Here is a 17,850-nt window from a genome sequence, read left to right as displayed (position 1 = left end):
TTTCTCTTAAATTGCACATCTGGTTCACTAAATCCTGTCAGCATTACTCTCTACATGTGTAGTGAATCCAGCCATTTTCACATCTTTGCTGTTACCGCCCTGATCCAAACTGTCATTTTTTTCTTGTCCAGACCGTTGTAACAGCCTCCTAACTGTTCTCCCTGCTTCTCTCCCCTGCCCCTGTCCAAGTCAGTTGTGCGTTGCAGCCAGCTTGTAGTGGCTTGTGGGACCCAGTCATGTGCATGTCTTCCCAAGTTCATGTTCGGTGACATCATGTTGGTAGCTTGAAATTGGCCATGGTAGTGGATTTTATACCACGGAACTCAGCAAACACTACGGATCAGCACCACCCCTACCCTCGTTGAAGCTGGTCGTTCAACATTTACCAACACACCACTGTCCAGCCCTCCCCCACCCCCTCCCCAAACTATATATTCTGTCCAGAGAAACAAGTGGTCCTTTATCAACGTAAGAGCATGTGACCACCCTGTCAGAGCTCTCTGATGGCTTTCCATTAAAATCAGAGTAAATCAAAGCCTTTATGAAAACTTGGAAACCATGTGATTTGTCTCTGTGCCGGAGCATAGCAGACACCCAGTATATCTTTGTTGTACTGAGTGAGTGGGTGGATGGATGGATGCCTTGTTTCTATACCATTTTAGTAGTCTGTCGCATGAGGCCTATTGCAGTTAATGGAAAGATGCTCTTAAGATTTTTTGATTGTCCAAAGTTTAAATTTATTTTTAAATCTCCCTTAGATAATATAGATAAACCTCCTTTAGATTTAAACATGGGTGTAAGAATATATTCTGAAGTGAAATGCAGATAACTTTTAAGTTTCTGTTGTAGGTGTGCAATTCACTATTTTTTACTAGCATAGGTAATTACAATATTAAATGTATTTTTGTAAGAATATTCTGGAAAAAAACTAATGCCCAAATGAGAATGTTTTGAACTTAAAAAACTATAGTGTTTATGAAACTGTTGGTCATTATGTTGTAAGATTGATCTGAACACTTAAAAATAATTAGATATTTATTTTATGATAGTGCATATGCTCTCTGTTTGAATCGTTTTTGGTAGGGCATAGTCACATACATTTATATGTAATATACAGTTGTATGTTAAATTCTAACTCAGTAGAGTGTTAATGGTTACCAGATTTATTTGTTAATTTCCAGATATGGTAGTCTTAACACAATAATGTTAATTTTTTGATTATGCTGGTAAGATGTTAATAAATATAAATAGGAAATATTATCTTCTTTTATAGGGTATATTTCAGAAATCGCTGGGTAAAGACTGTCCACCCAGTTGTGCATCAGTACTGTTTGATCTCAAGCGCACATTCCACCTTTCAGATGCCACAGAAAGAAGATATTCTTAAACACCGAGTGGTTGTTGTTACATTGAATACTTCCCAGTACCTCTGTCAGTTGGACCTTGAACCTGGTATGCTGACTCAAGACACAGATAGGGTGTCTCTGAATGCATAGGGCTTCTGCATTCAGTTTAGACCAGGGGTTGGCAAACTATATAGTCTGTGGGCCAAATCTGGCCTGTTGTCTGTTTTTATAAATAAAGTTTTATTGGAACACAGCCATGCCCATTTATTTACCTATTTTTTATGTATGGGTGCCTTTGTGCCACAGTAGCTGAGTTGAGTAGATGCAGCAGAGATTATATGGCCAACAAAACCTAAAATATATACTGTTTGGCCTTTTACCAAAAAAAAAAAACAAAAACCACCAACAAAGTCAACCCCTAGTTTAGACGTTTGAGTGACCACTATTCTGTTTGTTCTCTTATCAGATGGTATTTACTTACTATTGGCCATGTGAAAAATTCAAATTTGGATAGTATGTGTTTTTTTTTTTTTAACAATTTTTTCAAGTTTTTGTTTTAAAATGCTGTGTGTTATACAGTGTAGAGACAGCAATCATGATAGGTTTTTCAGACATGCTATGAAGATTATTATATTTAAGTACAGTATCTATAAAATCAAACTAATATTATATGAAGTACAGATAGAAGATGACAAGTAATTCTGATAAATGTGGCAGAACTTAACCATCAAAAAGTGGTACCACTTTAAGGTATTTGCTTTGGAAGAATATTCATTTATTACTGCCATATTATAATGGTTAACATTGCTCAACACTTTTTTGCTCTCTCCTTTTGGAATTGCTTTCAGAGCCAGTGACAGATTCTTTTGAACTTTGCAGTCCCTGGAAGGTAGATACTGTTCTCTTCACCTTGAATTCCTGGCATCTGGCCCAGGGTATAGACACCTGGAGGCCCTTGATAAACCTCTCTTTATCTTAAATGAATGAATGGTGGCCAAACTTTCTTTTTTGAGGGTAGATTTAATTTTAGAAGAGCTTCAAAATCTTTCTGAGCCATGTCTGGTAAATAAGGTAGGTGATCAAACTGAGCAGTGCCATTAGGGGTAAAAAAAAAAAAAAAAAAGGAGAGAGACGTGCCTCTCATGTAATGAGACTTATTTTCTTGTGCATACAGCTCATAGCTGGCTGGTGAGGGCAGTTACAAAAGCAGAGTTTCAAAAATGTTTTGAACAGTGACTGCATCATTGGAGTGAGTTCTATTTCCTCCCAACTGACTTCTTTGAATGGAACAACACTTATTTGAAATGTAAATTTTGGTATGTTTACTTAACAATCAGTCTCATTACTTCATGGTTATAATCTGCCTTTTTGCCGCTTAGATGAAATTCCCAAACCTCCTAAACAGTATACTTTTGTGGGAAAGTGAAGAATGGCTTTGAAGAGTCAGAATATGGAAGAATACTTGGAAGTTGCCCATGTGCTTTGTTCTGGGCTTACTTATATTTGATTTCATTTAATTCTCGTATCAGCCCTGTGGAGGGAGGGTTCTTTGGCAGAAGAGAAAACCAAGGCTCAGGCTAAATCAGTTTGATTAATTCAAGTTCCCTGTGCTAGCTTAAGTGATAGCTGTAACAGTTTCATGATATATCCAGTTTCATGATTCAAGCCTAGCTCTATTTAATTAAAATGTCATCTAATGGAAACAGTAGTTTTCAGGTAATTAGTTTTGTAGAACGAAAAGCACAAAGTCCCCTTAACAGGGAGAAAAAATGCACAATGTTTGGGCCACTGTCAGGAAATAAACAAGTTGTTGATACTTACACTATTAACCATAGCCATAACCATTTGTCTGAATGGATGATGATGGTGGTCATTACTGCCGGTCAGTTAAGACTTAGAAGATTCCCAACCTAAAAACAAGTTGCATAAAAAATGGTTTGGAACTTGCTGATATTCGTAGAAATAGGGATAGAAATGGAGGTTTGGTTCTTGAGCCTCCTCACAGGAGACTCATCAGTCCAGAGAGTTTTATAACTGTCATTCTGTTGAGAAACTACTTCGTTCTTTTGCTATGCTAGTAAAAAGAAGGCCCCTTTCTTCCTCACTCTGTGTATTGGCAGCCGGGGAGAACTTTTTCCTTCTCCATATTGAGACCGTGGGATTTTTGCCTCTTTCCCCCACTTAGGGCAAAAGGACTTCCTCCTCCCTCTGTACACAGAATCCTGTGCCCCAGTGCGAGTGGCCGGAGCACTCAGGATGTGGGGCGCCTCTTCCTCTAGATGGTTGGCTTCTGTCTGTGCCTTTTTGCACGCTGGTAATTTTGTTTTTCAGCCAGGGTAGGCTCTTAGACAACTAATTTTATAGACACACCAGGCACACACAAAACCCCCTAACTAATCAGATGAGTGAATCTGCTCATCGACAGTCCCTTTGTTTCAGTCAAGGTTGGATTATAACTTTCTCCCTTATATTAGATTTCAGGTATGATTTTCATTAATATTTAATATGCACAATAAAGCTCAAGTTACTTATAAACTGCCATTGTTTTATTTTTGATATTTCACCACACAAATAATGAAAGGACTATCAGTGTTTAGTTGCTGGCCCTTCTTTTTGCTGCAAAGCTGCTATCTTGTACTTGAAACATCTTTTTTATGTGTACTCAGTCCGCTCTTCGTCCGGGGGCCCTTAGCACCAGATGCCATTTCATATCTATTAGTGGGTAGAATAGTTATTTCTTTCCATCTCTGTTCTTTACATAATGATTTAAGTTAATGATTTTCTAAATTGGGGATGGGCATTAAAAGTACTCCTAACTCTGAAATCAGCACACTGAACTCTTTCCTTAGCAGAAAAGGAAAGAGGTACTGCTGCCTTTATTGCCGCTGTGAGATGCTTTACTGTGTTTATACTGTACTTTGTAGGGTTTTTTACACACATTCTATTAGATGAAGCTGCCCAGGCCATGGAGTGTGAAACCATTATGCCTCTAGCATTAGCAACTAAAAACACTCGGATTGTCTTGGCTGGTGACCACATGCAGGTATGCGCCCTCTGAGTCGTCGTATCGAAGGAGCTACTAATTATGTTTTAATGTTTAATATTCTGTTTTCTAAAACGTCGTACGAAATTGTGCCATGTATTACAGTATAAGTACTTTAAATATTTCTGTGATAATAATGAAAAATATTGCCTTTTCTGAAGGAAAATTACTATCCCACTGTTTTTTTCCTTCTTTGGGTAGAGAGTGGAATGAGTGAGTCTGTCAGTGTTATATGTCATGTTTTTAATTTGAAGACCAGCTTTCTAAGTGTGAATATTTGATTTTTACTTTTCTTTAGAAAATAAATTTAAGTTGACCTCCCTACAGTTCCCCAGTTCTTGTCCCTAATGTTTGTTTTCACGAAGGGTTGATTTTTTTTTTTGCCATCATGGGAAGCAGTGTACTTAATTCAAAATAATATCCCACATCTCAAAGAATGTGTCTGAGTTTATGGATTTCAATACGCACGTAAGGAAAGAGAAATAGAATTTTTCTGTTAATCTTTGTTTTACAGAGTTGCAGTTTGAAGTTCTCTCTTCTGCTCTAATCGAGGTTGAACCTATATAGTATTGTAGCTCTGACAACATCAGGAAAGAGTTGAATGTAGAGGAGGAAATGCTGTTTATGTTTCTTTGCCAAGAGCAGTTTAATTTTGTTCTCTAGTCATCAAAAGTATGATCAAGAATGGCTCCTTATACTTTATGAGATAAAAAGCATTATTTTACTGATTATTCCATTCAAGTTTTGAATCACAGGCTGTATATCCTTCCAGCAAACCCTTTTAGATAGTCGATCAGTTTTAGTGAGATAAGTAAGTGCCTCATTGCCTCAGTGGTGCAGTGGGGTTGCATCTCTGAAAGTCACTGAAGTAATAGCTATTTACTATGTTGGGGGAGCCCTTCGTTAACCTATGGGTGGAAACTCTGTGCTGTGTCGATATACTGAAATGAAAAGTTAGAAATTTTAGCCCAGTTCTTTATGGTAGTAAAATTGTTCAGAGAAAGTATTTTCGATTCTGCTCATTCCAGCTTTCGGCATGTTGAGATTTAGTACATCAGAGGTTTCAGCATAGTGGATTTTTTTTAATAAGTAGGTTAAAAAAGTGCTACTTGCATATTTAGTTAAATTTTCTCTGTATGTTTGTCTGTTACAGCTCAGTCCTTTTGTTTACAGCGAGTTTGCCAGGGAGAGAAACCTTCATGTTTCATTACTTGATCGACTCTATGAGCATTACCCTGCTGAGTTTCCGTGTAGGATCCTCCTCTGTGAGAACTACCGCTCCCATGAAGCTATCATCAAGTAGGTGTGCTCCTCGTGTATCACACTTCCTGCAGTCTCGGGGGAGGGAGCTCACTGTGGCACTGGAAACGAGGGACAGGCTATTCCCAGCACAGTTACACGGTGTCCCTGACATTGCAAGTTCCATGAAATTTTACTTCTGAAAAAGAGTGCCTCAGAGGTCAGCTGTCATGTTCCACAAAGTAGGGCAATCCTGGAACCTAAAATTTTAGGTTCTACCAGTTAGGAGGTTTTTCTGTGACTAAATATGTAAGATGTATGTAAAACTATATGATGTAATGAACAAATGTATTGACAGAAACGTAGTAGTTTCTTTATGTCCGGCCGTGTTATACAGGGCCTTTGTTTTAAAAGTAAGAAGGGAGGAGGCAAGCAAGGAAGGAAAACCTGTGAAACTTAGTTACGAAGTTTTTAAAGGTTTCTATTAAATACAGTATGCATTTATAAAAATAAAAATATCATAAGTGATAGCTCAATGAGCAGTCACGAATTGAATAAAGCTTTGTAACCCAACCTCCAGATTAAGAAACAGAACATTAGGGGCGCCTGGGTGGCTCAGTGGGTTGGGCCGCTGCCTTCGGCTCAGGTCATGATCCCGGGTCCTGGGTTCGAGCCCCGCATTGGGCTTTCTGCTCAGCAGGGAGCCTGCTTCCTCCTCTCTCTCTGTCTGCCTCTCTGCCTACTTGTGATTTCTCTCTGTCAAATAAATAAATAAAATCTTTAAAAAAAAAAAAAAGAAAGAAACAGAACATTAGCAGCACTCTAGAAAGCCCCTTTTGCTCCTTTCCGGTCACTGCCTCACCAGAAACTTAAGAGTTTTTTTTAAAGGTTGTTTTTTTTTTTTTTAAAGATTTTATTGATTTATTTGACAGAGAGAGATCACAAGTAAGCAGAGGGGCAGGCAGAGAGAGGAGGAAGCGGGCTCCCCGCTGAGCAGAGAGCCCGATGTGGGGCTCGATCCCAGGACCCTGGGATCATGACCTGAGCCGAAGGCAGAGGCTCTAACCCACTGAGCCACCCGGGCACCCGAGTTTTTTAAAGTTTAATATAATTTAATAATATTGATGATGTTAGTCAGTGAAAATTGTTTTTAGGTTTCTCTGAAAACAATAGGGTAGGTATAAAAATAAATTTAGATTTAACTGTGACTTTTATCAATCTCTCAAAATGGAGTCTCTTGTTGCCGGTCATTGGCTGTAGTCAGTAATGAATCAAGTACTTAGTATTTTCATCTGTAGAAAGTATTCTTTTTGCAGCTGAAGACTTCAATATCCTTTGGGTGTGTGTATTTCAGTGTCTATATATCTTTGCGTTTGCATGTATAAGTAAATGTCCCATATAAATAAAAATATGTGTTAACCAAGAAAATAGCTAGTAATTTCCACATAGAGCAAGATCTCATCTCGTATTGAACTACTGTCATTTCTTCCTTTTCTTTCTATATTCTGGCTTCATACCTGACCAGATTCATTTAGCAGGGGTATACCAGGAGCCTACCCTGTTGTTATTGCTGTGGTTAATTTTGGGGACAGTCTTGCCCTCAAAGGTGTTAGATGTTTGAATTAAAATCAATCAAGGACATAAAGCAGCATTATTAGAGTTGACTGATAATTTTTTTTTTCTTATGGGTGAAGTTAATTTTGATGATAAATCACTGTCTGTTTACTTATTTATTTTGGTCTTTTTTGGCAGTTACACCTCTGAGCTCTTCTATGAGGGCAAATTGATGGCCAGTGGAAAGCAACCAGCACACAAGGATTTCTACCCACTAACTTTCTTTACAGCACGAGGGGAAGATGTACAAGAAAAAAACAGCACAGCTTTTTATAATAATGCAGAGGTACCTTAGTTTTTTGAAGATTGTTGACATTTTCACATTCACATGGTCTGTTCTTGTTGAGTGTTTATTTATAATTTTGGGTTGTCATTCTGTTGTATGTCATTTACATGAAAATAGTATGTAAAGTTTATTCTTTTTGTATTATATTTATTTGTTAAGATGAATCTTCTGTGGAAACAAAAACTGATTTACATTTTGATTACATTTGATTTACATGTCTTTCTTTTTTAAGATTTTATTATTATTTTTTATTTATTTGACAGAGAGAGAGAGAGAGAGTGTGTGTGTGTACACAAGCAGGCAGAGCATCAGGCAGAGGGAGAAGCGGGCTCCCCACCGAGCAGAGAGCTCGATGTGGGGCTCTATCCCAGGACCCTGGGATCATGGCCTTAGCTGAAGGCAGATGCTTAGCTGACTGAGCCACCCAGGCACCCCTTGGTTTACATTTCTTTCTTTTTTTTTTTTTTTTAAGATTTTTTATTTATTTATTAGACAGAGATCACAAGCAGGCAGAGAGGGAGGCAGAGAGAGAGAGAGAGAATGGGAAGCAGACTCTCTGCTGAGCAGAGAGCCTGATGCGGGGCTTGATTCCAGGACCCTGGAATCATGACCTGAGCCCAAGGCAGAGGCTTTAACCCACTGAGCCACCCAGGAGCCCCTGGTTTACATTTCTTATGACAAAATACAAAATACATGACTTCGTTTAGAAGAAAAGCCAATATTATTTTCATAGATTATTATTGTTAGCTAACTAAAATAGACTGTATTTCATAGTACATACTCAAATGAGTTACCATTTTATTTTATTTTTTTTAAAGATTTTATTTATTTATTTGATAGAGAGAGATCACAAGTAGACGGAGAGGCAGGCAGAGAGAGAGAGAGAAGGAAGCAGGCTTCTTGCTGAGCAGAGAGCCCGATGTGGGACTCGATCCCAGGACCCTGAGATCATGAACCAAGCCGAAGGCAGCGTCTTAACCCACTGAGCCACCCAGGCGCCCCATGAGTTACCATTTTAAATGAGACTTGAATTGCAGAATCCTGTGCTCCAGATAGATTATACAGGCCCAGTTGACTGTTCCTAAGCCATTATGTTCTGTAACTTGTATGGTTCTCTTAGTTTCTGACTTTTTTTAAGTTTAGAGAGAATGTGGGTAATATGGTCAGATCAGGCAGCAGACAAAAACCTGTGAAGTCTTTAAGGGTTAGCAGGCCAGAGTCTCTGGGGTTAGGTTCTGGCTGTCACAGGGAGTGGAGTTCTGGACTTCAGGAAACCCAGAGGAGGGGGTATGGTAGGTTGGTAATTAGAGGAATGGGTCTTGATCTGGATCTCCATTTCCCTTTCTTCTCTTGAGTCCCATGCTTTGCTCATCTTATTTACAAAGACATGCATCTTATTATGTAACAGTAATTCATCTTTCCTTTTAAAAATTGATCAGAGGTCTATAGTTAGAAGGCAGTACAAGAAAATCAACTGCTATTAACTGTTCAATACAGGTCTTCTGTGGCTTGGAGCTGTGGAAAACGGGATCTGATGCTCACCAGCTGCCCAAACCACCTGGAGTAACTGTTTCAGCCCAAGTAGCTAGGGGAGGTCAGAAGTGCCTCTCAGCTACTGAGACAGCCTTTCTGTAGGAGCTGTGCGGGGGTGTGTGCATCCAGAGTTGGAATGCCCTGGCCTCCCTCTTCTGACTGAGTTTCTGTACACTTTGTTGAATAAATGTTTCTCAATTTCTTGTAAAGTCTTTGATCAGTCTCCAGAGACTGATTGCTGATTTTGCCCAGCTTAATAGATGTCTGTCTGGGAGAGAAGTTTCCCCAACCTTCTATGTCACCATTCCAAGTCTGTGTATTTTGACTTCAGTTTTAGGCATCTCTTCACAGAGGGATGAGGTAGAGAAGTGGTCCTGTATTGCTTAGTGGTAGGAACTCTGTGTGTGTGTTTGGGTGGGGTGAGCAGTAGAGGTGTCTCCCCAACTTTGATCCACCCCCATATTTAACCAAGTGGGTGAAAATAGTTTTTTCTTATTCTTTATTGCAGTAGACTCTGGCCCACCTTTCTTGTTCTTTATCTTGACAGCGCCATGCCTTCAGTCCAGCTTACTCTTCAGAACCCTTGGACAGTCTATATGTCTGAAGCACTTCATGTTAAATAATAACAACAGTGGGGAGACCCTAGCCTATACCGCTGTAATTCATTGAGTTTATATCTGGCAGTGAGAACTGAATCCTAGCTAATAATCCTCAAGTTCTTAAAAGGAATAAAAATACTGTCAAATTTTTATTAAGTATATTTAACACTGTAAATATAAGTACATATTTTTAACAAATATTAAATAATGTTATTTAAACAAATTTAAAAGACTTTATTCTCAGGGCACCTCAGTGGCTTAGTCGGTTGAGCGTCTGACTTTTTTGGTTTTGACTCAGGGCTTGATCTCAGGGTTGTGAGATTGAGCCCCACATTGGGCCCTAGGCATAGTCTACATGAAATTCTTTCCCTCTTCTCCCCTTCCCCTCTGCTTCTCCCTCTGCTCGCCTGTATACACTCTCTCTCAAATAAATTAATAAATAAAATCTTAAAAATGAAACGAAACAACTTTCTTCTCTATGCCCCTAGAGTCTTGCCTAACCCTCTATTGAGCTAGCTGTTCCTAAACACACACACGGAATATATATGGAATCTGTTTTCTTTTTTCTTTTCTTTCTTTTTTTTTTTTTTTTAAATATTTTATTTATTTATTCAACAGAGAGAGAGATCACAAGTAGGCAGAGAGGCAGGCAGAGAGAGAGAGAGAGGAGGGGAAGCAGGCTTCCCGCTGAGCAGAGAGCCCGATGCGGGGCTCGATCCCAGGACCCTGGGATCATGACCTGAGCCGAAGGCAGATGCTTAACCCCTGAGCCACCCAGGCGCCCCTGGAATCTGTTTTCTAAATATACAGCAATCACTCAGCAGGCAAGGAACATGTTTTATTAATCTTTGTGTCCCCCACTGTGCCAAGCATTGAAACTTTGATCAGTTCATTGTATTAAAATAGATAAAATAAATTCAGTTAGGTAAAATATGGTGTTACTTTATTATAAGGTTAATGATATAGCTTGAGCTAACTTGTACTACCAGAAGGCAGTGAATTGTGGAAGTGTCTCTCCAGTCCAGATTTATCTGAGTCCCAGCTGTGGTTTGGTGTTAGCTCTTGGCTGCTTTGCTTAGTTTGTATCAACGGGGGAGGGCGACTGTTCTAGATCTTGTACTGCTGAGACTTCATGGTGGCACTGACTCTTGGAATCTTTCAGCTGGCTGTTCATTTCACTGGCCTGGTACGGACTGAATGGACTGAGAAATCGTGGGAATGTGGGGAATGGCTTCCCTGACTCCCTAGATGGGGCTGCCAGTTGCATGGCCCTGTCCCAGTCCTCCTCTCTACCTAGGAAATTGAAACTGCCCCCATTTAAGAATGGAGGCTGACTGAAGGGTGAGGGCCAATAGCCCATTACATTGTTTCTGATATTCATGTTTTCACTGGGTGCATTTTACTTGGGTAGAATTTTACTCTTTGAAATGTACATAGAATTTTTCTCCTCGTGTTCATTCCAGCAAAGCATTACTTCTATTTAGAGGACGTTTTTGAATGACATTTGCTAAAATGGCATCCTTCCTACATCTGTTTCAGTTATCATATCTTTAATATGCATATGTGTGTTTGTTTAAAGGTATTCGAAGTGGTGGAACGTGTGGAAGAGTTGAGAAGGAAGTGGCCAGTAGCGTGGGGGAAGTTGGATGATGGCAGTATTGGTGTGGTCACTCCATATGCTGATCAAGTGTTCAGGATACGTGCTGAACTTCGAAAAAAGAGATTATCTGATGTTAATGTAGAAAGGGTGCTAAATGTTCAAGGTATGTATTAATTGAAATGAATTAACATATTCAGATGCTTAAATCTTAAAGTGTGTACACATTTAATTTTTAATTCTCCAGATCTTTTTTTGGACAAGCAGTTGTGTATTCATTTCATACCAAGTTCTTTAATGCCAAATTTGGCAATTAAAGGTCAAGCTCATTTACATGTTTATTAAGTTTTTATATCCAGATGAAAGAAGTAGGAACAAATGGATTTTTTTTTTAAAGATTTTATGTATTTATTTGACAGACAGAGATCACAAATAGGCAGAGAGGCAGGCAGAGAGAGAGGAAGGGAAGCAGGCTCCCTACCGAGCAGAGAGCCCGATGCGGGACTTGATCCTAGGACCCTGAGATCATGATCTGAGCCGAAGTCAGAAGCTTAACCCATTGAGCCACCCAGCGCCCTGGAACAAATGGATTTTTTCAGTGATCATAATGGTGTGAATGCTACACACTACATCTGTGTGCAGTAGTTATAATCATAGTAGTGTATAACACCTACCGTCAGCATACTCTATCTGAAGAGTAATTTGTTCATAAAGGTTTTTAAAAACTTGTACCTATCAAGCATATTCTGTTTAAATGCATTTTTTTTTTTTTTAAGATTTTATTTATTTGTCAGAGAGAGAGGGAGAGAGAGCAAGCACAGGCAGACAGAATGGCAGGCAGAGGCAGAGGGAGAAGCAGGCTCCTGCTAAGCAAGGAGCCCGATGCGGGACTCAATCCCAGGACGCTGGAATCATGACCTGAGCCGAAGGCAGCTGCTTAACCAACTGAGCCACCCAGGCGTCCCTGTTTAAATGCATTTTTAAAGACACAGTTTGTTTTTTAACCTATAGACGTTCCTAAATGAATAGTTACCAGCAGCTCATTTAAATTGCCTTCATGTAATTAGTTGCTATAGAGTTTGTACTTTTATTTTTTTATAATTTTTTTTAAAAGATTTTATTTATTAGCAGGGGCGGGCAGGGGTGGAGGGAGATGGACAAGCAGACTCCCTAATGAGTGTGGAGACCAATGTGGGTCTCAGTTCCAGGACCTGAGATCATGACCTGAGCTGAGGTCAGATGCTTAACTGACTGAGTCACCCAGGCACCCCGAGTTTGTGCTTTTAAATATATGAAGCAACATAATCACATGAGTGCTGGAAAAGTTCAGTACAATTACAGTTTTAGGTTTCTCAGGAATGTGCAATAGTAAGAGCAATGCAGTTTTAGATTATGGGGACAAAATAGTTCCACTGTACCATGTATTGTTCGGATCCCTCAGACTTTGGGCATTTGTTTCATTATTTATTTACATTTTAGTTAACATATAATGTAATACTGGTTTCAGGAGTCAAATTCAGTGATTCATCACTTACATGCAACACCCACTGCTTATGACAACAAGTGCCCTCCTTCATACCCATCACCCGTCTAGCCCATCCCCCACCCATCTCCCTCCATCAGCCCTCAGTTTGTTCTCTGTCATTAAGAGTCTCTTATGGTTTGTTTCCCCTTCCCCCCACCTTCCCATATGTTTACCTGTTTTGTTTCTTAGATTCCACATGGCATTTGTCTTTCTGTGATAGACTTATTTCCCTTAGCGTGATACATTCTGGTTCCATCCACGTCATTGCAAATTGCAAGATTTCATTCATTTTTTTTTTTTAAAGATTTTATTTATTTATTTGACAGACAGAGATCACAAGTAGGTAGAGAGGCAGGCAGAGAGAGAGAGAGAGAGGAAAGCAGGCTCCCCGCTGAGCAGAGAGCCCGATGCGGGACTCGATCCCAGGACCCTGAGATCATGACCTGAGCCGAAGGCAGCGGCTTAACCCACTGAGCCACCCAGGCGCCCCTCAAGATTTCATTCTTTTGGATGGCTGAGTAATGTTCTGGTGTGTGTGTTTGTGTGTGTGTGTGTGTGTGTGTGTACGCGTGTGTGCATGCGTGGACATCCGTGTGTGTACACCACATCTTTATCCATTCATCAGTTGATGGGCATTTGGGCTCTCTCTAGTTTGGCTGTTGTTGATAATGCTACGGTAAACACGGGGTGCATATACCCCTTGGAATCTGTATTTTTGTATCCTTTGGGTAAATACCTACTAGTGCAATTGCAGATTGTAAGTTAATTCAATTTTATTTTTTTGAGGAACCGCTGACTGCTCTCCAGAGTGGCTGTGTCAGTTTGCATTCCCACCAATGTTCAAGAGGGTTCCCCTTTCTCCACATTCTCGCGAATACCTGTTGTTCCTTGTGTTGTTAATTTTAGTCATTCTGACAGGTGTGAGATACATGGTTTTGATTTTTTTTTTTTTTTAAGATTTTGTTTATCTATTTTAGAGAGAGAGTGTGCACACATGAGTGGGGAAGAGGGACAGAGCGGGAAGGAGAGGGAAAGGAAGAGAATCTTGAATAGCCTCTGTGCTGAGCATGGAGCCCAGGGTGCAGCTCAGTTCCAAGACCCTGAGATCATGACCTGTGCTGAAACCAAGAGTTTGGTTTCTCGCTTACGACCGAGCTACCCTGGTTGCCCATCATTGCGGTTTTGATTTGTATTTCCCTGATGATGAATGATGTTGAGCATCTTTTCATGTGTCTGTTTGTTGAAGAAACTGTCTTTTTTCCATTGGATATTCTGTCCTGCCTTGTTGAAGATTAGTGGACCATATAGTTTTGGGTTCATTTCTGGGTTTTCTGTTTTGTTCCATTGATCTGTGTGTCTGTTTTGTGCCAGGACCATACTGTCTTAATGACTACAGCTTTGTGATACAGCTTGAAATCCAGAATAGTGAAGCCTCCAGTTTTGTTTTTCTTTTTCAGAATTGCTTTGGCTATTTGGGGTCTTTCGTGGTTCCATGCAAATTTTAGGGTTATTTGTTCTAGGTCTGTGAAAAATGCTGGTAGCATTTTGATAGGGATTGTATTAAATATGTAGATTATTTGGGGGGTAGTATAGACATTTTAACAATGTTTGTTCTTCCAGTCCATGAGCATGGAATGCTTTTCCATTTCTTTGTGGCTTCTTCAATTTTTTTCATAAGATTTCTGTAGTTTTTAGAGTACAGATCTTTTACCTCTTTAGTTAGGTTTATTCCCATATATCTTAGTTTTTGCTGCAATTGCAAATGGGATCGATTTTTTATTTCTTTTTCTGCTGCTTCATTTTTGGTATATAGAAATGCAACAGATATCTGCACTTTGATTTTATATCCTGCGACTTTGCTGAATTCATTTATTAGTTCTAGCAATTTTTTGGTGATATCTTTCAGGTTTCCTGCATTGAGTATCATGTCTGCAAATAGTGAAAGTTTGACTTTGTCTATCCAATTTGGATGCCTTCTTTTTTTTTTTTTTTTTTTTTTGGTCTGATTAAGGCCAAGACTTCCCGTATTATGTTAAATAGTAATGGTAAGAGTGGACCTTTGGGCATTTATTTATTTATTTATTAAAGGATTTTATTTATTTATTTGACAGAGAGAGATCACAACTAGGCAGAGAGGCAGGCAGAGACAGAGGAAGGGAAGCAGGCTCCCTGCCGAGCAGAGAGCCCAATGTGGGGCTTGATCCCAGGACCCTGAGATCATGACCTGAGCCGAAGGCAGAGGCTTTAACCCACTGAGCCACCCAGGCGCCCCTGGGCATGCATTTAGAAGGAATATTACCAGTAAGGTAGGAAGCACCCAGAGGAGACCTGGGATAGGTAATGCATGATCTAAAAACTGCCACATGGGACGAGTCAGAAATGATTGAAAGAACCTGGGTTGTTTGGCTAGAGAAGACTGAAGATTGATATTAAAACTGTATTCAGAAATGTATAGATTTGTCACAGAATGAGGGAATGATTTGTTACTATAAGAAAGACCATAAGCAAAAATGTTGTGCAAACTAGATTCTCAGTAAGCCTTCCTTATGGAATCAGCTGTGTTTGCCTTGGTTAGCAAGAAGGCTGGATGACCCTGCTTCAAGGAAGGGGCCTTGTATGGAGTGGGACCTTAGATGAGATAATCATTAAGTCTGGTTCCAGAAATATTTTTAAAAGTTTAATAAGATTTATCATTCTAATCATTTTTATGTGTTCATTCGGAAAGTAGCTCTCCAGTTCAAAAATACAAAATGCCACTGTTCATTGGCATTAAGGATATTAACCTCATTGTGCAGCCATCACCACCATCTGTCTCCAGAACTCCTTTCATTTTGTGAAACTGAAACTCTGTACCCGTTATACGATAACTCCCTGTAACACTTCCCTCCACCCCCTAGCCTCTTGCAACCACCATTCTGCTTTCTCTCTATGAATTTGACTACTCTAGGTACTTTTTAGAAGTGTGGTCCTGTGGCATTTGTTCTTTTGTGACTGGCTTATTTTATTTAGTGTAATGTCTTCAGGGTTCATCCGTGCTGTAGCATGTCAGAATGTCCTTCCTTTTTAAGGCTGAATGATATTCCATGGTATGTATACACTATATTTTGTTTATCCACTTATCTGTCAATGGACACTTGGGTTGTTTCTACCTTTTGCCCCCGTGACTAATGCTATTACGAACATGGATATATAAATATGTTTGAGATCCTGCTTTCAGTTCTTTTGGGTAAATGCCCAGAAATGGAATTGCTGGATCCTGTGTTAATTCTATGCTTCATTTTAATTCTGTGTTTTAGTTTTATGTTAATTGTTTTAGGAGCCGCCACACTAATTTCTGGAGTCTTTGGCATACCGTTTGCCATTCCCACCTGCAGGACACAGGAGTTTGTTTTTCCACATCCTCACTGACACTTGTTACTTAGCAATAACATTTAAAAACTGAAATGCTTTTATTATATCAGTGGTTCAAAGTAATCTTAAGTCTTTCATTCATTTATTTTTTTATAGGAAAACAGTTCAGAGTTTTGTTTCTTAGCACAGTGCGTACAAGGCATACTTGTAAACATAAACAGACACCGATTAAGAAGAAAGAGCAGCTGCTGGAAGATTCCACGGAGGATTTAGATTATGGTTTTCTCTCTAACTACAAACTTCTCAATACTGCCATCACAAGAGCACAATCCCTGGTTGCTGTGGTGGGCGATCCCATTGCTCTGTGCTCTATTGGAAGATGCAGGTAATTCTGTGTTACTAAGATATTAAAGGGGAAATGTACAGTAATTTGCATCCCTATATATATATATACTTATTTATATGACCTCTGGCTAATTAAAATCGGGTTCAGTCACCTGATATCCAGTGGGAACACAAAAATATATTGTTTTGGGTTCATTCATTATGTTCGTAATTATGTATTCTTTCATTCAGTCATCACGCAGCAGGTATTTCCCGAGTGCCTGCTATGTTCTAAGTGCCTTTCTAGCCACTAAGAATGTATCAGTGACAGAAATGGATAAAAATCTCTGCCTTTGTGGGCTTTATGTTTTATTGGGGAAAAGAGGAAGACTGAGAATAAACAGAATAAGAATACTGTAGTCTTGTACGTGGTAAGTTCAGTGAAAGAGAAATAGAACATAAAGGAGAATTAGGAGTGATGGGGGTGCAGTGGGCTGCTTTGTGATTTATGGAGTGTGGTCAGAGCGTCCCTCACTGAGAAGCTGGCTTTGAAGTGAAGGAGTGAGCTATGCTGATATCTGGGTAAAAGTGTTCCAGGAAGAGGGAACAGCTTGTGCAAGGGTCCTGAGGTGGTTTTGTGTGTATGTATATCTTTGATGGAGATTGAATTTTATATTGATATTATTTCATTTTTTTCCCCTTCATTATTGTGTGAGCTTGTTTTTGGTGAATTTCCTTCTCTACTTACTTTCTCTCAGGGCTTCTCAGTGTAAATGATTCTTGGTGTTTGGTTAATCCAAGGTTCTTAAAATTAAGGAGGTTAGGAGTGGTTATTACTTGTGTTTGGATAGTGTTGCTAGTATTCCTATATTTTTTACTAAAGTGTAGTTAAAATATCAAAATAAAAAATTACTCTTTATACACTTTATTTATTTTATTTATTTACACCAGGTAATAGGAATTGGTCTTTATAGTGTTGAAACTTATGTTACCATTAACAAAAAACAGTTGAACAGAAATTTATAGCCTATATTATTTATGGAAAAGAAATACAGTAGGGATTACTTAAAGTTGTAGAAGTATTCTGGACCTGTTAAAGTGAATTCAGATAGTAGAAAGCAATGTAGACAGTCCCAAATATGCCTTGGGTCATTATTTCTTTTTGATAGTTAGAATTAAAGTAGACAGAGCTGTTAAGAAGTGGCATAAACCACCTTTTCTATTGCAATATAGATATGGCAGCATTTTATTGTCTGTTTTCCTGTTTCAGCAGGAAGAAGAATTCTATGGGGAAAGGAAACAACTGGGACCTTTAATAATAATCTGCATGTATTAGAGTTTAAGACTCCAGAAGAAGTTACTATACTTTATAGGGGAAATCCATTAACAAAGG

At 39.1% G+C, this 17,850-nt stretch overlaps 1 protein-coding gene across 1 annotated transcript in view; it reads left to right on the top strand.

Annotated features, from left to right (window-relative positions):
• The window catches only part of HELZ (helicase with zinc finger), a 169,419-nt gene that overhangs the window by 91,359 nt on the left and 60,210 nt on the right, over positions 1–17,850 (top strand). The window contains 6 exon segments of the mRNA XM_047706136.1: positions 1,274–1,452; positions 4,271–4,389; positions 5,543–5,688; positions 7,381–7,528; positions 11,240–11,423; positions 16,290–16,518. Coding sequence (XP_047562092.1) covers positions 1,274–1,452; positions 4,271–4,389; positions 5,543–5,688; positions 7,381–7,528; positions 11,240–11,423; positions 16,290–16,518 — 1,005 coding nt within the window.

Source organism: Lutra lutra, chromosome 16 (genome assembly GCF_902655055.1).
Source record: "Lutra lutra chromosome 16, mLutLut1.2, whole genome shotgun sequence".
In the NCBI taxonomy this organism is placed as follows: Eukaryota; Metazoa; Chordata; class Mammalia; order Carnivora; family Mustelidae; genus Lutra; species Lutra lutra.
This window is presented reverse-complemented; position numbering and strand designations above follow the sequence as displayed.